This window comes from Bufo bufo, chromosome 3, assembly GCF_905171765.1.
Source record: "Bufo bufo chromosome 3, aBufBuf1.1, whole genome shotgun sequence".
Taxonomy (NCBI): Eukaryota; Metazoa; Chordata; class Amphibia; order Anura; family Bufonidae; genus Bufo; species Bufo bufo.
The window spans coordinates 598,987,244-599,002,051 of record NC_053391.1 but is presented as its reverse complement, the minus strand read 5'-3'; the positions used below and the strand labels follow the sequence as shown (position 1 = coordinate 599,002,051).

Here is a 14,808-nt window from a genome sequence, read left to right as displayed (position 1 = left end):
GGGCCCAGCACCGCTGGGGGGCCCAACGCTGACCCGAACGCCCACATACTGCTGCAGGGCACGGGAGCGCATAGCTCCCTGTCCCGTCCGCGATCACCGCCATAGGCTTCAGGCCTTGAAGGCCTGAGGCCTATGCGGTAGAGAAATCCCGGCGCAGGCGTGAGTGATGACGTCATCGCGCGCCTGTGCCGGGACGCAGCACTGTGACGCGCCTGACTCTGCGAGCAAGCGCCTGGCCCTGGACATACAGTAGGTGAGTATTTATCTTTTCATTTTTTTGTTCATTTTTTATTTTTTTTATTTCATGTGCCTACTTTGGGGGGGGGCACACAGGAGGACATATTAGGGAAGTTAAATCGAGTACATTGGGGGGGGAATGTGGGGGCTGTATGGGGCCAAATTATTATGGGAGGGAATACTATGTGGGGGCTAATTACTATGTGGGAGCAGTGTGGGGGCAAATTGCTATGTGGGGGCTGTGTGGGGGCAAATTGCTATGTGGGGGCTGTGTGGGGGCAAATTGCTATGTGGGGGCAGTGTGGGGGCAAATTGCTATGTGGGGGCGGTGTGGGGGCAAATTGCTATGTGAGGGCTGTGTGGGGGCAAATTGCTATGTGGGTGCTGTGTGGGGGCAAATTGCTATGTGGGGGCTGTGTGGGGGCAAATTGCTATGTGGGGGCTGTGTGGGGGCAAATTGCTATGTGAGGGCTGTGTGGGGGCAAATTGCTATGTGGGGGCTGTGTGGGGGCAAATTGCTATGTGGGGGCAAATTGCTGTGTGGGGGCAAATTGCTATGTGGGGGCTGTGTGGGGGCAAATTGCTATGTGGGGGCAAATTGCTGTGTGGGGGCAAATTGTTATGTGGGTGCTGTGTGGGGGCAAATTGCTATGTGGGGGCAGTGTGGGGGAAATTGCCATGTGGGGACAGTGTGGGTAATTTCTATGTGGGGGCAAATTACTATGTGGGGAAAACTATTGTGTGGGGGCAGTGTGGGCAAATTACTATGTGGGGGCAGTGTGGTGGAAATTACTATGTGGGGGAAGTGTGGTTGAAATTACTATGTGGGGGCAGTGTAGAGCAAATTACTGTGTGGGGGGCAAACTACTATATGGGGGCAGTTTGGGGGAAATTACTGTGTAGGGGCAAATTACTATGGGGGGATTACTATGTGGGGGCAGTGTGGTGGAAATTACTATATGGGGGTGTTGCTATTGGGGAGGCACTGTAGGGGCAATTATATTATTTCTGGGGACACTATACAGGGATTATTGCCTGGAGCACAATATAGGGTGTTATTATTACTGGGGGCACTCTAGGGAACATTATAGCTGCTGTGGACACTATAGGAACATTTGGGGTAATTTATCAAACTGGTGTAATGCAGAACTGGCTTAGTTGCCCATAGCAGCCAATCAGATTCCACCTTTCATATTTGACAGCTCTTTTGGAAATCCAGTTCTACTTTACACCAGTTTGATAAATTACCCCAATTATGTCTATTAGGGTCACTATTTTTTCAGCAGTATAGTTCCTGGGGCATTGGGAAGCACAACGGGCACAGTATTGGGGGTGGCAGGATGACGCTGTGGGGACACCAGGATGAGGAGGTTGATGGAAAAATTGAGAAATCTAACGTGTCTGTGTTACAAACTGTAGAGACGAGATGTGGCTGAAAGAATTTGCCATGGTGGTCTGGGTCAAATGGAGGAGAAGAGGAAAGAGAAGGTCTACATGACAGCAGATGTCCCTGGATGTAAGAGGTATGTGGTGCTGTATTCTCCTCCATGTCCATTTATTACAATTTGGGGTATTTTTTTTTAGTCTGAAGATGTCATATGGCCTAAGAAGAGACTGTGGCGCCCATGAAGCCCCGCAGCCTCTTCATACAAAAAAATGAATAAATAAATAAAATGGAGGAGGGGGGGGGGGGGCCCAAGTTTGGTAGACAGCCCCGGGCCTATCATGCACTTAATCCGCCCCTGCTACAGACCACCATAGGTCAAGCTGGAACATCTCTAGGCTGTCGTACTCTTCAGGGGGCGTTTGGAACCATCCCTATGTAGCCTGTCTTGGGCACGCAAGTACCACAATCTATGTTTTATGATGTGATGCATATAAGAGATCAGATGTGACCACCTGTATATGGCTATTTGCTGGCACTTCTCTATTACTGTGTATCTGGACGTAGTGCGGCACCTTCAAGACACTTTGGCCTTGCAGGTTTTTCTGACCATACAGGGATCATGTCCATTGTAAATGTATGCATGGGGACTATATCTGGTCCATTTGTCTAACTGTACTATACATTACCAAGAGAGTTATTTGTTATGTATAACTAATGTACTGCTGCAATGAATGACAGCCGGAGACTGATGACAACTGTATCGAGTGTCATCAGTGATGAGGAAGGCAGTGTTCTCTTCACGTAAACATAGATGCCTATTAGGTCACTGAATCAAGTGTCCCCTTATGAGCCCAGGTTATTGGGTGGGCAAAACGCGTTGGAACTGAGGTGCCCAGGTGTGTGATGTTACTTCAGGGTAGCAACTCTTGGCACTGATAAGATTGTATCTATACCAATAGTGTATTTGGCATTGTGATAGACAGCTGCACCGTGAACTATACCATTGTATGCACTGAGCAGCTGTCTGGATTGTGTACATAGAACATTATATATATCAAACATCTTATTCTTCAGTATTGCTTAAACAACATATTATATTGAGCACTTATCTATACAGTGCATATATAGCAGTATATTCTGTTGCTCTGCGTACCTATATTTATTATTTTATGTACCTACACTAGGTCATCACAAATTGGGCATTCGACCAGACTCTTCCCAACCTATCCCCAAACAGGGGCAGTCCAGGGCATTACAGAAGGTTCCTGAACACGGGATCGCCCCTATCGGGGCGGCTATTTCGTTTTTTAGGCAGGGTTAAATATCTTAGGGCCACATTTAGGGACAGGCCCAAACTAGGAAGATATTACCCTGCCTGGATCACAGTGTATCTGTACCATCTCACTGAGAAACAGAAACACTGTCACTAGGCGCACTTTGTGCACACTCCACTCATGAAGTGTCGTTATTCTTTTCTTTTCTTTTTTGTGTTTGTCTACATGGGAGTTTGTTATTTTACACGTATTAATTAATAAAGGCTACGTTTTATGACAGGTGGTACCCTGTGATTATATAATATATACATACCATCCGTGTTTATTCTCCCTCTGACGTAAAATCGTTTTCCTTTAGGCCAGATTTATAGGACACGGAGCTGGTAACCGTCAGAGACGACTGTCTCCAATGGTCTCCAAAAATATGTTTCTTGAGACCAGAATATTGCATGCCCTGAGTTTCTCCGCACAGGCCCTTGGTCCATATGGAAAAAAAGAAGTGTGAATTGTACTATTGACTTGTACACAGATAGAAAATAAGCTTGTCTGAATCGGGTCTTATAACACTGTCTGTCAGAGGGGAGCTCATTCAGCTGCAGTAGAACTGCCTACATGACTCCTAAGTATAAAAAGAGGTTTAAACAACTAAATTAAAAGTTTTGCTGAATTTTCCCCCCATAAAATTATATACAAATCTGCTCAGCTCCTCCTGCTCTATAATATGCTCAAAACTGTAACCAATTTGATCCAGTGTGTAGTAAAAATAGTAAACTTTATTCAAATAAACATTAAACAATTCCTCCTGGTAGAGGCAGACTCCATCGCTTACATATTTCAACCGCTACATGCGGTCTTTGTCATAGCATAGACTGGGACTAAAGTCTCATTCACACGTCAGTGTTTTGGTCAGTGATTTCCATCAGTGATTGTGAGCCAAAACCAGGATTGGAGCCTCCACGAGAAAAGGTATATGGGAAAGATCTGCACCTGTTCTTTAGTTAGAGCCGCACCTGGTTTTGGCTCAAAATCACTGATGGAAATCACTGACCAAACACTGTGTGAATGAGGCATAACACTGCGAGTAGTGGTTGAAATCCTTTACATTTTCAGCTACATTCCCTATGTTCTGCTATCTTGCATTTCCTCTTAATGCTTTCAATGGGGTGCCTCAAATAACATGGAGTCACTGATTTATTGATAAAATGTTGCCCATTGGAAAAAAAGAGAAAATATTGACTGACTAGATGTATTAATCAAAGGGGAAATATAATGGCTTAGCAAATGGTAGATCAGATCTAGGGCAAAGGCCTGCAATCTTCTGGTACTAAACTTATAGTTATATAAGCTGCTTATCCTTGAGGAAAACTGGGCCTATATTTACCACTGATTATACCTACTGTACAACACCTGGAAATATTCCCACTGTCAGCTAGCACTGCTTCAATGGTATATAAGGAGACGCCACCGATGGGTTTGCACAGGAGATTTTTCAGGAATCATCTCACAATGCTCAGTTTTCTCGTACTAGCTGCTCTTGTCATTTGCGGTAAGTTCTCCTGTATTTTGCAGTGTGATTACTGTACTTTATTACCATCTAGTAAGGAAAGTAATCTTTAATATTTTTAACAATGGTGGAAATTATAGAAAAGCTAATTTCTTCAAATTCTGTTTAGTCTCTGATTACAAAAAACTTGATTTGGGTTCAAATTGATTCTAATTAAATATGCTCCAATTGCCCTTAAAATTGGTAAATAACACTCTAAGGTCTCATAGGAATCATATTTTTTCTTTTAAAGAAAGTCAGAATTTTTGGGGAAATTCAGAACGAATTCTGAATTGGTAGTATCGATTCACTCCTTTCTAATAGAAATGTATAGAATTTTTGCCTCTTTTTCATTATACCTGTCTGCTGAAATAGTATTCAGCCAAGTTCTAGTGAGTCATTTTTTGAAAGGACATGTACATGCCATAATTTGATGCTTTCCAAGTAACAGAAACAGAGAAGCTCGCTGTACTATGTTGTTTGCATAGCGCCCATTCAATGGTGTCGGAGTGACACAAACAGTAGCACAGCCCATTGGGATGTTTCTGTAACTCTGACAACCCCCGGCCGGAGAGGATTATTCTGATCTCAGCTATGAGAGGCTGAAATGGGAATAACCCTTTAAGTGATCCAGGTTCTACATAGTATTGAAAATATTCTACACTGATAACCTTATTGATTCAAACTAATCTAAATCATTATTACTACAGTATAAGTCACACTATTAATAATATGTCTACCTGAGTGTACTAATTACGTTATATTTCTTTGGAAATACATTCCATACACATATAATTTAACATCTTTACCTCATTAAAACACATCCTTGTTTTAAGAAACATAAGAAAATCGGCAAAATATTTACTCTGCATAATAGCCTCTGCATATTTTAATATCTGAATTATTCTGACTGTAGGACAATGTCATGATGATATCCGCTATTTTGAAGACATTGACAATGACAATGGACGTGTGGTAGGAGGAACTAACGCCGCAAAAAACGCCTGGCCCTGGCAGGTCAGTGTTCACATATATGTTAAAAAGATGTGACAATCTGTATATAAAAATATAATTTTTAAAGATAAAAGAATCAGTGTTTTGAATACCAAGATTTTGCCTTATTAAGGCTTAAAGGCCTGTTTACATGGCCCATTGCAGCAGACGACTGTCAGGAAGACAGAGGGAGCTGCATCCCTCTGCCTAACTCTACAGATGCCGCAATCAATGTTGATCACAGCATCTGAACGGGTAAATGAAGGGGTTCGGCAAGATCACCATTCCTGCTATTGTGGCTGGGTGCTGCTGTATGATACAGCCGACACCCACTCATCTTCATACAGATTCATTATTTCTGGCCAGCAGGGCACTCTTTACACTATACAATCTGCTGCCGAGAAACAATAATTTAGATGTCTGCATTAATGATTGTTTCACCCGATGAATGAGTGCTTTGTCCTTCATCAGGTGATCAGCGGCACCTTTACACAGGCAAATTTTCAGGAATGAGTATTCATATGAATGCTCATCCACGATAATCCGCCCTACAATTGGGGAATGAAAACCTGCCTTTATTCTACTAAGTCTGTAACCTCAACTACTAAATGAGCTGACCCCTAAAGTGGCTTCAAGATACAGGGGCACATTTATTTTGGGACTTTTAGTTGAAAAATAGTCGCAAGTCGCCTTTTTAATCGACTGCTAAATATTTGGTCGCACAGACGGTTTTATGCCATGTTCATAAGTTGGACGGGGTAGAGCAGGGTATGTCAAGGGCCGGGACTCCAGCCTGGCAAATTTACTAACATTTACGTCTGAAAACAGGCATAAATGTTGGCAAAAAACTATGCTAGGCCCTGGCAGTCAGCCAGTCCGGGCACTTCCGCCAGACGCAAGAACTGCCATAGATGTGCCTAAATTATGATTAGACGTATGCCTTGTGTTAGAAGGTACAAGGAATCATCTTGGATGATAGGTACGTGTCACCGAGGTTCCTGGCCTTGGTGGAGTAAGAGCCGGTTTTTATGTGTCAGCAGCAGTTGCTGTTTGACACCTTGGTACTTAGCATGGCTGTAATAGCTGATCTGGGACGGCTCTTACTGGGAGTAGTCAAAGTGCTGGGTGGGTGACTACTCCCCATGTTCCAGGCCGGGTTTTGCCAGGCATAAAAACCAGCCAACACTGCTAGGTGGAGAGGATTACCTCCGTCTGACAGTGGTGCTCAGGAGGTCTGTGTGCTGGGATCTGAGGCCTGTGCTGGGCTGTAGAGCGGACACCCGTGTCTCAGGAAAAAAGGCCGCCTAAAGCCTGTATTTGAACTTTCTGAGGCAGAACTGCCACCAAGGTGACTTTTGTTTTATTATCTTGCCATTGGGTGTGACGTAACAGCAACACTGCAAAAGTGACGTTTTTTTTGCATCATGTGTGAATAAACACTGAAGTTTGAATTACGAACTTGTATTTTGCCTCTGTAATGCGCCTTCTTATCCTAACTATCAGAGCGAATCCCCACACTTGTCATCAATTAGACAAATCTAAGAGCAGCGCAAAGGGAGACTAAGACCGCAATAAAAAGTCAGCCTTAGTAAATGTGCCCCAAAATTTTCAACATACAATGGTCTTTCCTGGGCCATCGTTGAAAATAGACTCAACATACAATGATCCGACGTTCTTCCAACATTTATCTAAAATTTATGTCCAGCTTTAAAAAACAAATGATAAGAGTATACAGTGATCCCTCAATATACAATGGTCTCAGGATACAATATTTTTAACATGCAATGGTCTTTTCTGACCCATCATAAGTTGAAACTAGACTCAACATACAATGTCTCAGACTCAGATCCAACCAATCATGACCACTTCTCTGGCAAAATAGCAGTATGAGTTGTTAGTTAACAGCTATTTCTGAATGTTATATGTAAGGACTCGTTTTATCAGTCTTAGTTATCTGCTTATTTTTCTTAAATCTTCATTTTCTGTTGTTATCTTGGATTACATTTTTGGCCTTTGGAACTGATTACTCAAGTTACAATGGTTTCAACATACAATGGTCATCCTGGAACGAATTAATATTGTAACTTGAGGGACCACTGTACATGAGGTAGTCTCACCCCCACTGTTTTTTAGTCTGTAGGATTTTTTGCAAGTCTTGAAGAAGACAGGGGTTACTCTACTACTGATCTATTACATTAAATTAGGAAACTACAGAGAGGGTGGGGATTAGCAAAGGGGATGGGTTTAATGACCTACAGCAGACAGAGCAGAGGGTGAGTCTCCTGCTGCAGCCAGTTAGGTGTAATTTATAATATTTTGTATTATTGGGTTTCTCCAGGTTTCTCTTCAGTATCTGTCTGGCAGCAGCTGGTACCACACCTGCGGAGCCTCCCTCATCCGTGCTAACCGTGTGCTGACCGCTGCTCATTGTGTGGACAGGTAATCATTCTAATATCATCTTATTATATTATCTTAATATATTATATATTGAAATTATTGAGGTAATCTCAAGGAAAGTATTTATATTTAGACTACAAAACTCCAAGTTCAGTGATTTTAGTAGTACCATTGAAGGCTCTTGCACCATGGCCATAATACAGACAGTAAAATAAAGGGGTCGTCCCGTGAAAAATATTCTACATTTTTCAAACCAGCACCTGGATCTGAATACCTTTGTAACTGCATGTAATTAAAAATTTAGTATAGCCACTGAGTTATTCACTTAATTCTATCTGTATAGCGCCACCTGCTGTTTGCTCTTTTTCTAATCATGGTGCAACCCCTTTAAGTGTAAGCCAGTAGGGTGCAGCCACAGGTTGTGGTTTTGCGGCAGCATTTTGCTCCACTTTTCACAACATTGCTGGAAAACCACAGCCTAGTCATTATAAAGTCAAGGGCCCTTTAATTACCCATCAACAAATACAATTGGATGCAACTATGCAGAGACGTCCAGTATACGATTAATACAATTGGGCACGGCTAGGGTGTTAGCAGGTAATAGCAGGTTCTAATACTGGCAGACTTTATTTGTGCCAGATTTGTTAGCATGTATGTGCTACCAACACACAACTGCCCTTTGCATTATGTCTGGAGAATTAATTTGTAAAAAACAAGAAAAAAAGGTGTGATTTTCAATAGCTCTATGCAGCACCCCCTGCTAGAGGAAAAATCATTATGTATGTAAATGTACACACTCTAAATATCATTTTTCCGTCTTGTCTTCTTTTACAGAACTGTTTCCTTCCGTGTGGGCCTTGGAGAACACAGCCTGAGTGCTAACGATGGCACTGAACAGTACATTTCAGTCTCTTCCATCAGGAAACACGCTAGCTGGAACACCAACAATGTTGCTGCTGGGTAAGAAATTGACTGACGTGCAATTTAATTTTATAGGCAAATGAATGCACTTACATAAATCCATAACACATATTTCACAATTACATAATATCTAAAATAAAATTACATTCACGGATTGCACTTGTTATAAAACATAAAAATAGTATTATTGCTAGTATAACTAATACTTCTATGAAAGTAATATAGATACTATCATTTTCATTATTTTTTATTGTTTATATAGTAGTCATCACCAGCCCAGGGGTGTACAAAAACACAAGAAAAGACATGCTCTGCTTTACCTACTTGATTTAATTGGCTGCCTGCAGCCACCACTAGGAGGAGCTCAGTGCATGATAAGTCATGCAATTACCACTGAATGCAGAAGCAGCAGTAAAAATCTCTTTGCATTGAGCTACCTCTAGTGGCAGCTGAAGGAAAATGTGTTGGATTCCTGGGTCCCACCTCCCCCCAAGCACCATAGCAGTCCTATGTCATATGTACCAATAATTTGTTAGGTCACATCAGTATCTGCACTCAAGAAGCTATTTTACCTCTATTATACCTATGGTCAAGATATCTTGATTATATTGCTATGATTATGACCATCTACAGTATGTTGTCCAAGAATACATTTGTATCTTCTTCCATACAGATACGATATTGCTATCCTGTGGCTGGCTTCCAGTGCTACCGTGAACACTGCTGTGAAACTGGCCACTCTGCCAGCAAGTGGAGCTACCCTGGCCCACAACTACAACTGTGTCGTTACAGGATGGGGAGCAACCAGCAGTAAGTGCTTTGTATACCATATTTCTAATCAAGGAGCTCAATTGGTTATTAAGAAATTAATTTTAAAAATGTACTGGATATATAACGAGACATCCTTTAACCATTGTGGATGCCATCTATATCGTGTCTTAAAGGGAATCTGTCACCAATGACCTCCCTATCCAACTATTTACATGCACACATCTCGATTTTTCTTTTGTTGATCTGAGGTCCTCTTCCTGAGTTATGATACTTTTTCTTAAAGGGCTTCTGTCACCCCACTAAAGTGATTTTTTTTTTTTGGGCTAGTTAAATTAGTTATATTGCGATATATGAAAATATAATGGTGTTACTTACTTTGATCCAGCAGTTTCTTCCAAAAACTAAGTTTTATAATATGTAAATTCGGTCTCTACCAGCAAGTAGGGCGGCTACTTGCTGGTAGCTGCTGCAGAAAACCGCCCACTCGTCGTGTTGATTGACAGGGCCAGCCGGGATCTCCTCCTCCGGCCAGCCCTGTCGGCATTTCAAAAATCGCGCGCCTGTGTTCATTCGGCGCAGGCGCTCTGAGATGAGGAGGCTCGCCTCCTCAGCACTCCCTCAGTGCGCCTGCGCCGATGACGTCTTCTATTTTGGTGATGTCATCGGCGCAGGCACACTGAGGGAGTTCTAAAGAGACGAGCCTCCTCATCTCAGAGCGCCTGCGCCGAATGAACACAGGCGCGCGATTTTTGAAATGCCGACAGGGCTGGCCGGAGGAGGAGATCCCGGCTGGCCCTGTCAATCAATATGACGAGGGGGCGGATTTCTGCAGCAGCTACCAGCAAGTAGACGCACTACTTGCTGGTAGAGACCGAATTTACATATTATAAAACTTCGTTTTTGGAAGAAACTGCTGGATCAAAGTAAGTAACACCATTATATTTTCATATATCGCAATATAACAAATTTAACTAGCCCAAAAAAAAAAATCACTTTAGTGGGGTGACAGAAGCCCTTTAATTAGGCCTTTGGTGCAATGAAGATGTCAGCATTGCTCTTGCTGCACCCAAGCTCCACTCCTTTCTGTGGCCAGCCCCGCCCTGGCTTCTTTGATTGACAGGGCCAGACAGTGGCAAAGAAGCAAGGGAGGGACTTGCCACAAAAACCTAGGTCCCTATGTCTCTTGGTACAGAATATCCAGAAATCTTTTAATTAAAAAGATAAAGGAGGTGGTCACCATATCAAGCGGTAGCGGTAACCCATTCACATCCTGCATGACAAGTGATGAAACATCCCCAAGATATACAGAACTTTCAAAATTAGTCTAATTAGTCTAGTCTAATCTTAGTATGATAATTGCTGCAAGGTACAGTAGTGCACAAGCTAAATGTATGTGATCTAAATAACTATAATTTCTATACAGCTGGTGGATCTCTTCCTGCTATTCTCCAACAAGTCACTCTGCCCGTCGTTGCCCACGCAACCTGCTCTCTCAGCTCTTGGTGGGGTACAACTGTCAAGACCACCATGGTCTGCGCTGGTGGAGATGGAGTCAAGTCTTCCTGCAATGTAAGTTCTATCTTCCTACAATGTTTTCTTAATACAGAATTACAATCCACAAAAACGGATCCACAAGAAATACGGATGACATCCGTGTGCATTCTGTATTTTGCGGAATGGAACAGCTGACCCTTCATAGAACAGTACTATCCTTGTCCGTAATGCAGACAATAATAGGACATGTTCTATTTTTTTGTGGAACGGAAATATGGACATATGGAAACGGAATGCACACAGGGGACCGTTTTTTTAGGGACCCATTGAAGTGAATAATTCTGCATACAGTCCCCCAAAACAACGGAACAGACACGGAAAGAAAATACGTTTGCGTGCAAGAGGCCTTACAGAAATATACATATCCTATACACTGGAATAAAAAAAAAATATTAATGTGTATTGAACTTCTTCTTCATCACTTCGTATTAGGGTGATTCCGGTGGACCCCTCAACTGCGCTGTTAATGGTGTGTACCAAGTCCATGGTATTGTCAGCTTTGGATCTTCTCTTGGATGCAACTATTACCAGAAACCATCCGTGTTTACCAAAGTCTCCTCTTACACCTCCTGGATCAACAGCGTAAGTAACATATATGAACGTCATAGGAAAAAAAACTTTCATATGTATCAACTGTATACACACCTCAACATTGAAACTAGAACACTAAGAAGAATGGGATTATGGAAATCACAGGATCGATAGACATTTTATTGATGATGATTAAACACATTAGATTATCAATGGTTATCTGAGGAATGTTCCACTATTCACTTGAGTACACACATTATCTAGATCGGCTACTGGCAGTTCCCATTGCAGTTGCGAACCAATGAAGTCCCAGATGTGCTAAACAGGATACAAGTCTGGAGACGCTGCAGGCCATAGTAGCATGTTTAGGCCACATACTCTACTCACAGTAGCACATGCAACGCACAGTCTGGCATTGTCCTGCTGAAAAATTGTTTCAGGGACACTTTGGAGAAGTGGCCATACCACTGGTTGAACAACCAAATCAATGTAACGCCAAACTGTGTACCTAAAATGAAGACCAGGGGTGTCTGGCTGCTAGATTATGCCACCCCAAACCATATTCCAAGGAGTATGACAGGATTGATGTTCTCTACATGGCTTTGCCGACATTTAACCAGTTGTGGACTGCCCATAGACTTTAAACATGCAGACAGTCCACATTTATCTCTGCAAGGACATTTCTGAAAGTCCTTTAAGAGATGTCAGCTACACACAGATTGTGGAGATGCAGTAATGAAGCACCAATTGTCTGTGACAGTTGAGCTCCCCAGTCCAAAGCCAGAGATGTTTGTATCAACATGCCTTCACCGTCACTGTATACACAGTGCTCAGTCAGCACTGCTTATTGCTGTGGTCATGTGATCACTGGGTCCTGGTAACTGCAGGAGCTTCTGGGTCTTAGCAGACCCAAAACAGCTCTGCAGTTCATGTCATGTGGCTGTATTCCCTCTGTAACTAATATATCAGCCCCCAATTAGAGGGCAAATTAGCTATGTACACTTAAAATGCCCCCAAAGGTCTTGAATGAACTTGTGGGGTGCACAACATGTAAAATAAATAAAGACAAAAAATAAATAAAAAATAGCCCACATCATAGCTTCTAGCTCCGTCCGACCATAAACTATATATCTCCTGTATCAAAATGACAGAAAAAGGTTCACAATTTAATTATTTTAAAAAACAGATCATTTTCCTAGGTATGAATTTTTTTTTTATTCTAACTTAAAAATGGCATGAAAACAAACTCTCATGTATAATCGAAGACACAAAATTATTTAAATAATAAAAAAATATGGCTTTCAGAGCTGCATGTACTAAGAAAAACAAAAATGGACTCTGGTCATGAATGGGGTAAATGGCCAAATCATCAACTAGTTAATAATAAACAACTGGCATGGGAACAGATGTCACCTCCGATATTATAATTTTGTTTCATGAGAATATTTCTGAGCTAGGATGTTTTATTTTTTTGTTAGATTTTGGCTAAGGGTTTAAGAGACTCATAGGGTCTTGCATTTAGACTGTCCAAACTGTAAAAGTACCCCATCCTTAGTATCTAGTAAATCTACCGTAAATGAAAAACTTACATTTGCATGCTTCTTCTTTTGCAGAACATCTAAATGGATCCCTCCTTTCTCCCTTGAGGGAAACCTGATAGCAGCTAAAGCACAACCTGTCTGTGTTGTTTTAAATCACAACGTGCTAATAAAGAACATATCCTCAAGTGAATGTTTCATTCTTTTTTTTTCCATGTGTGACACATGGGGTAACACACTTTGACATCCCACACAACAATAAAAATGAAGAACAATATCTACTGTTCACTGACCTTAGTCCCTGGTATCCAATGATTTTTAGCCCTCAGACCAACTTACATGTGGCATGTTGCTCCAGTCCCATACGTCCATTGGTTTGTTGCCTCCAGCCTCTGGTGTTCAGAAATGTATGCTGCTTATTGATGGTGTAGTTGCCTCAAAAAGACAGTGAACAACAGTCTTGCTGTTTCTTGTACACTTTGGAGGTATCCATTATTCAACTTTCATATGCATAATTCCAACATGCCACAAGAGATGAGGATGTAGTCAAAAAAATGCTAGGGGTATAGCAGGCATCCTCAAACTGCGGCCCTCCAGCTGTTGCAAAACTACAACTCCTAGCATGCCCGAACAGCCTACAGGTATCAGCTTACAGCAGGGCATTGTGGGAGTTGTAGTTTTACAACAGCTGGAGGGCCGCAGTTTGAGGATGCATGGGGTATAGGATCGGAGGAAGCATATGCAGAGGTAGCAGATTAGTTGGATCTAGCAATATAGGAAGTAGAGATAGCAGCATGGGCAGAGCTATCAGCTTAGCATCACACTGAATGATACTATACCACAGCAACTATATACCAGTAAGATACCAGTTCTACACAGGTGTTATGCAGATCATATAAGGGATTACAATGCAGTTAAATCCAGTGAGTCACAGGTGACATTTTAGCCCTAAGACATCTTTGGCCTCTTGTTTCTGGAGCCTTCTGGAGACAACATATAAAATCTATACAGTGCATAGACTATATACAGACCATATACAATAGATAGACATATATAGCACAGTCATCTTTAGTGCTCTATGAAAATCCTAAGATCTGTGAAAACATCCAAGGGTTTAGTTTGCTACAGAGGCGGCTCTTCCATTAGGCCACTTAGGCCGCTGCCTAAGGCCTCGCGCTGGTGGAGGCCTCGCTCTGGCTCTCACCCGACACCGCTGCAAGTACAATTATTGGCTTCCGAGCGGTCGGGCACTTCGGACGTGGTCCAGGGCCCGGCCAGGAAGGGGGCCCGCGGCAGGTCACAGGGAGATGAACACTTCCATTGTGGAAGCGTTCATCTCCATAATCATCTGTATCGCCGTCCTTAGGACAGCGATACAGATGGTTGTGCTGTGGGGCAGGGGAGGGAAAGGCGTCTCCATTCCCTGTTCCTCTGATAGGCTGCCGGCACAAGGCCCGCAGCCTATCAAAGGCCGGTTCATGCGGCGTGATGATGTCATCGCGCCGCCTGAGCAGTACAGCGCGGGACACAGGCCGGAGGAGGCCTGCATCGCAGCGGAAGTAAGTAAAAGTGTTTTTTTCCCCCGGACTATCTGTTACTGGCACATGGGGGGAAGGAAGGAGAGAGGCACTTGATACTGGCACATGGGGGGGGGGGAGAGAG

At 42.6% G+C, this 14,808-nt stretch overlaps 1 protein-coding gene across 1 annotated transcript; it reads left to right on the top strand.

Annotated features, from left to right (window-relative positions):
• Window positions 1-4,404: 4,404 nt before the first annotated feature.
• On the top strand, window positions 4,405-11,782 carry LOC120993951 (chymotrypsin-like elastase family member 1). The gene is made up of 7 exons (XM_040422413.1): window positions 4,405-4,444; window positions 5,358-5,458; window positions 7,773-7,873; window positions 8,666-8,791; window positions 9,426-9,562; window positions 10,947-11,092; window positions 11,510-11,782. Exons 1-7 carry the CDS (start codon window positions 4,405-4,407, stop codon window positions 11,780-11,782), a joined length of 924 nt encoding a protein of 307 aa, XP_040278347.1.
• The last annotated feature ends 3,026 nt before the right edge of the window (window positions 11,783-14,808 follow it).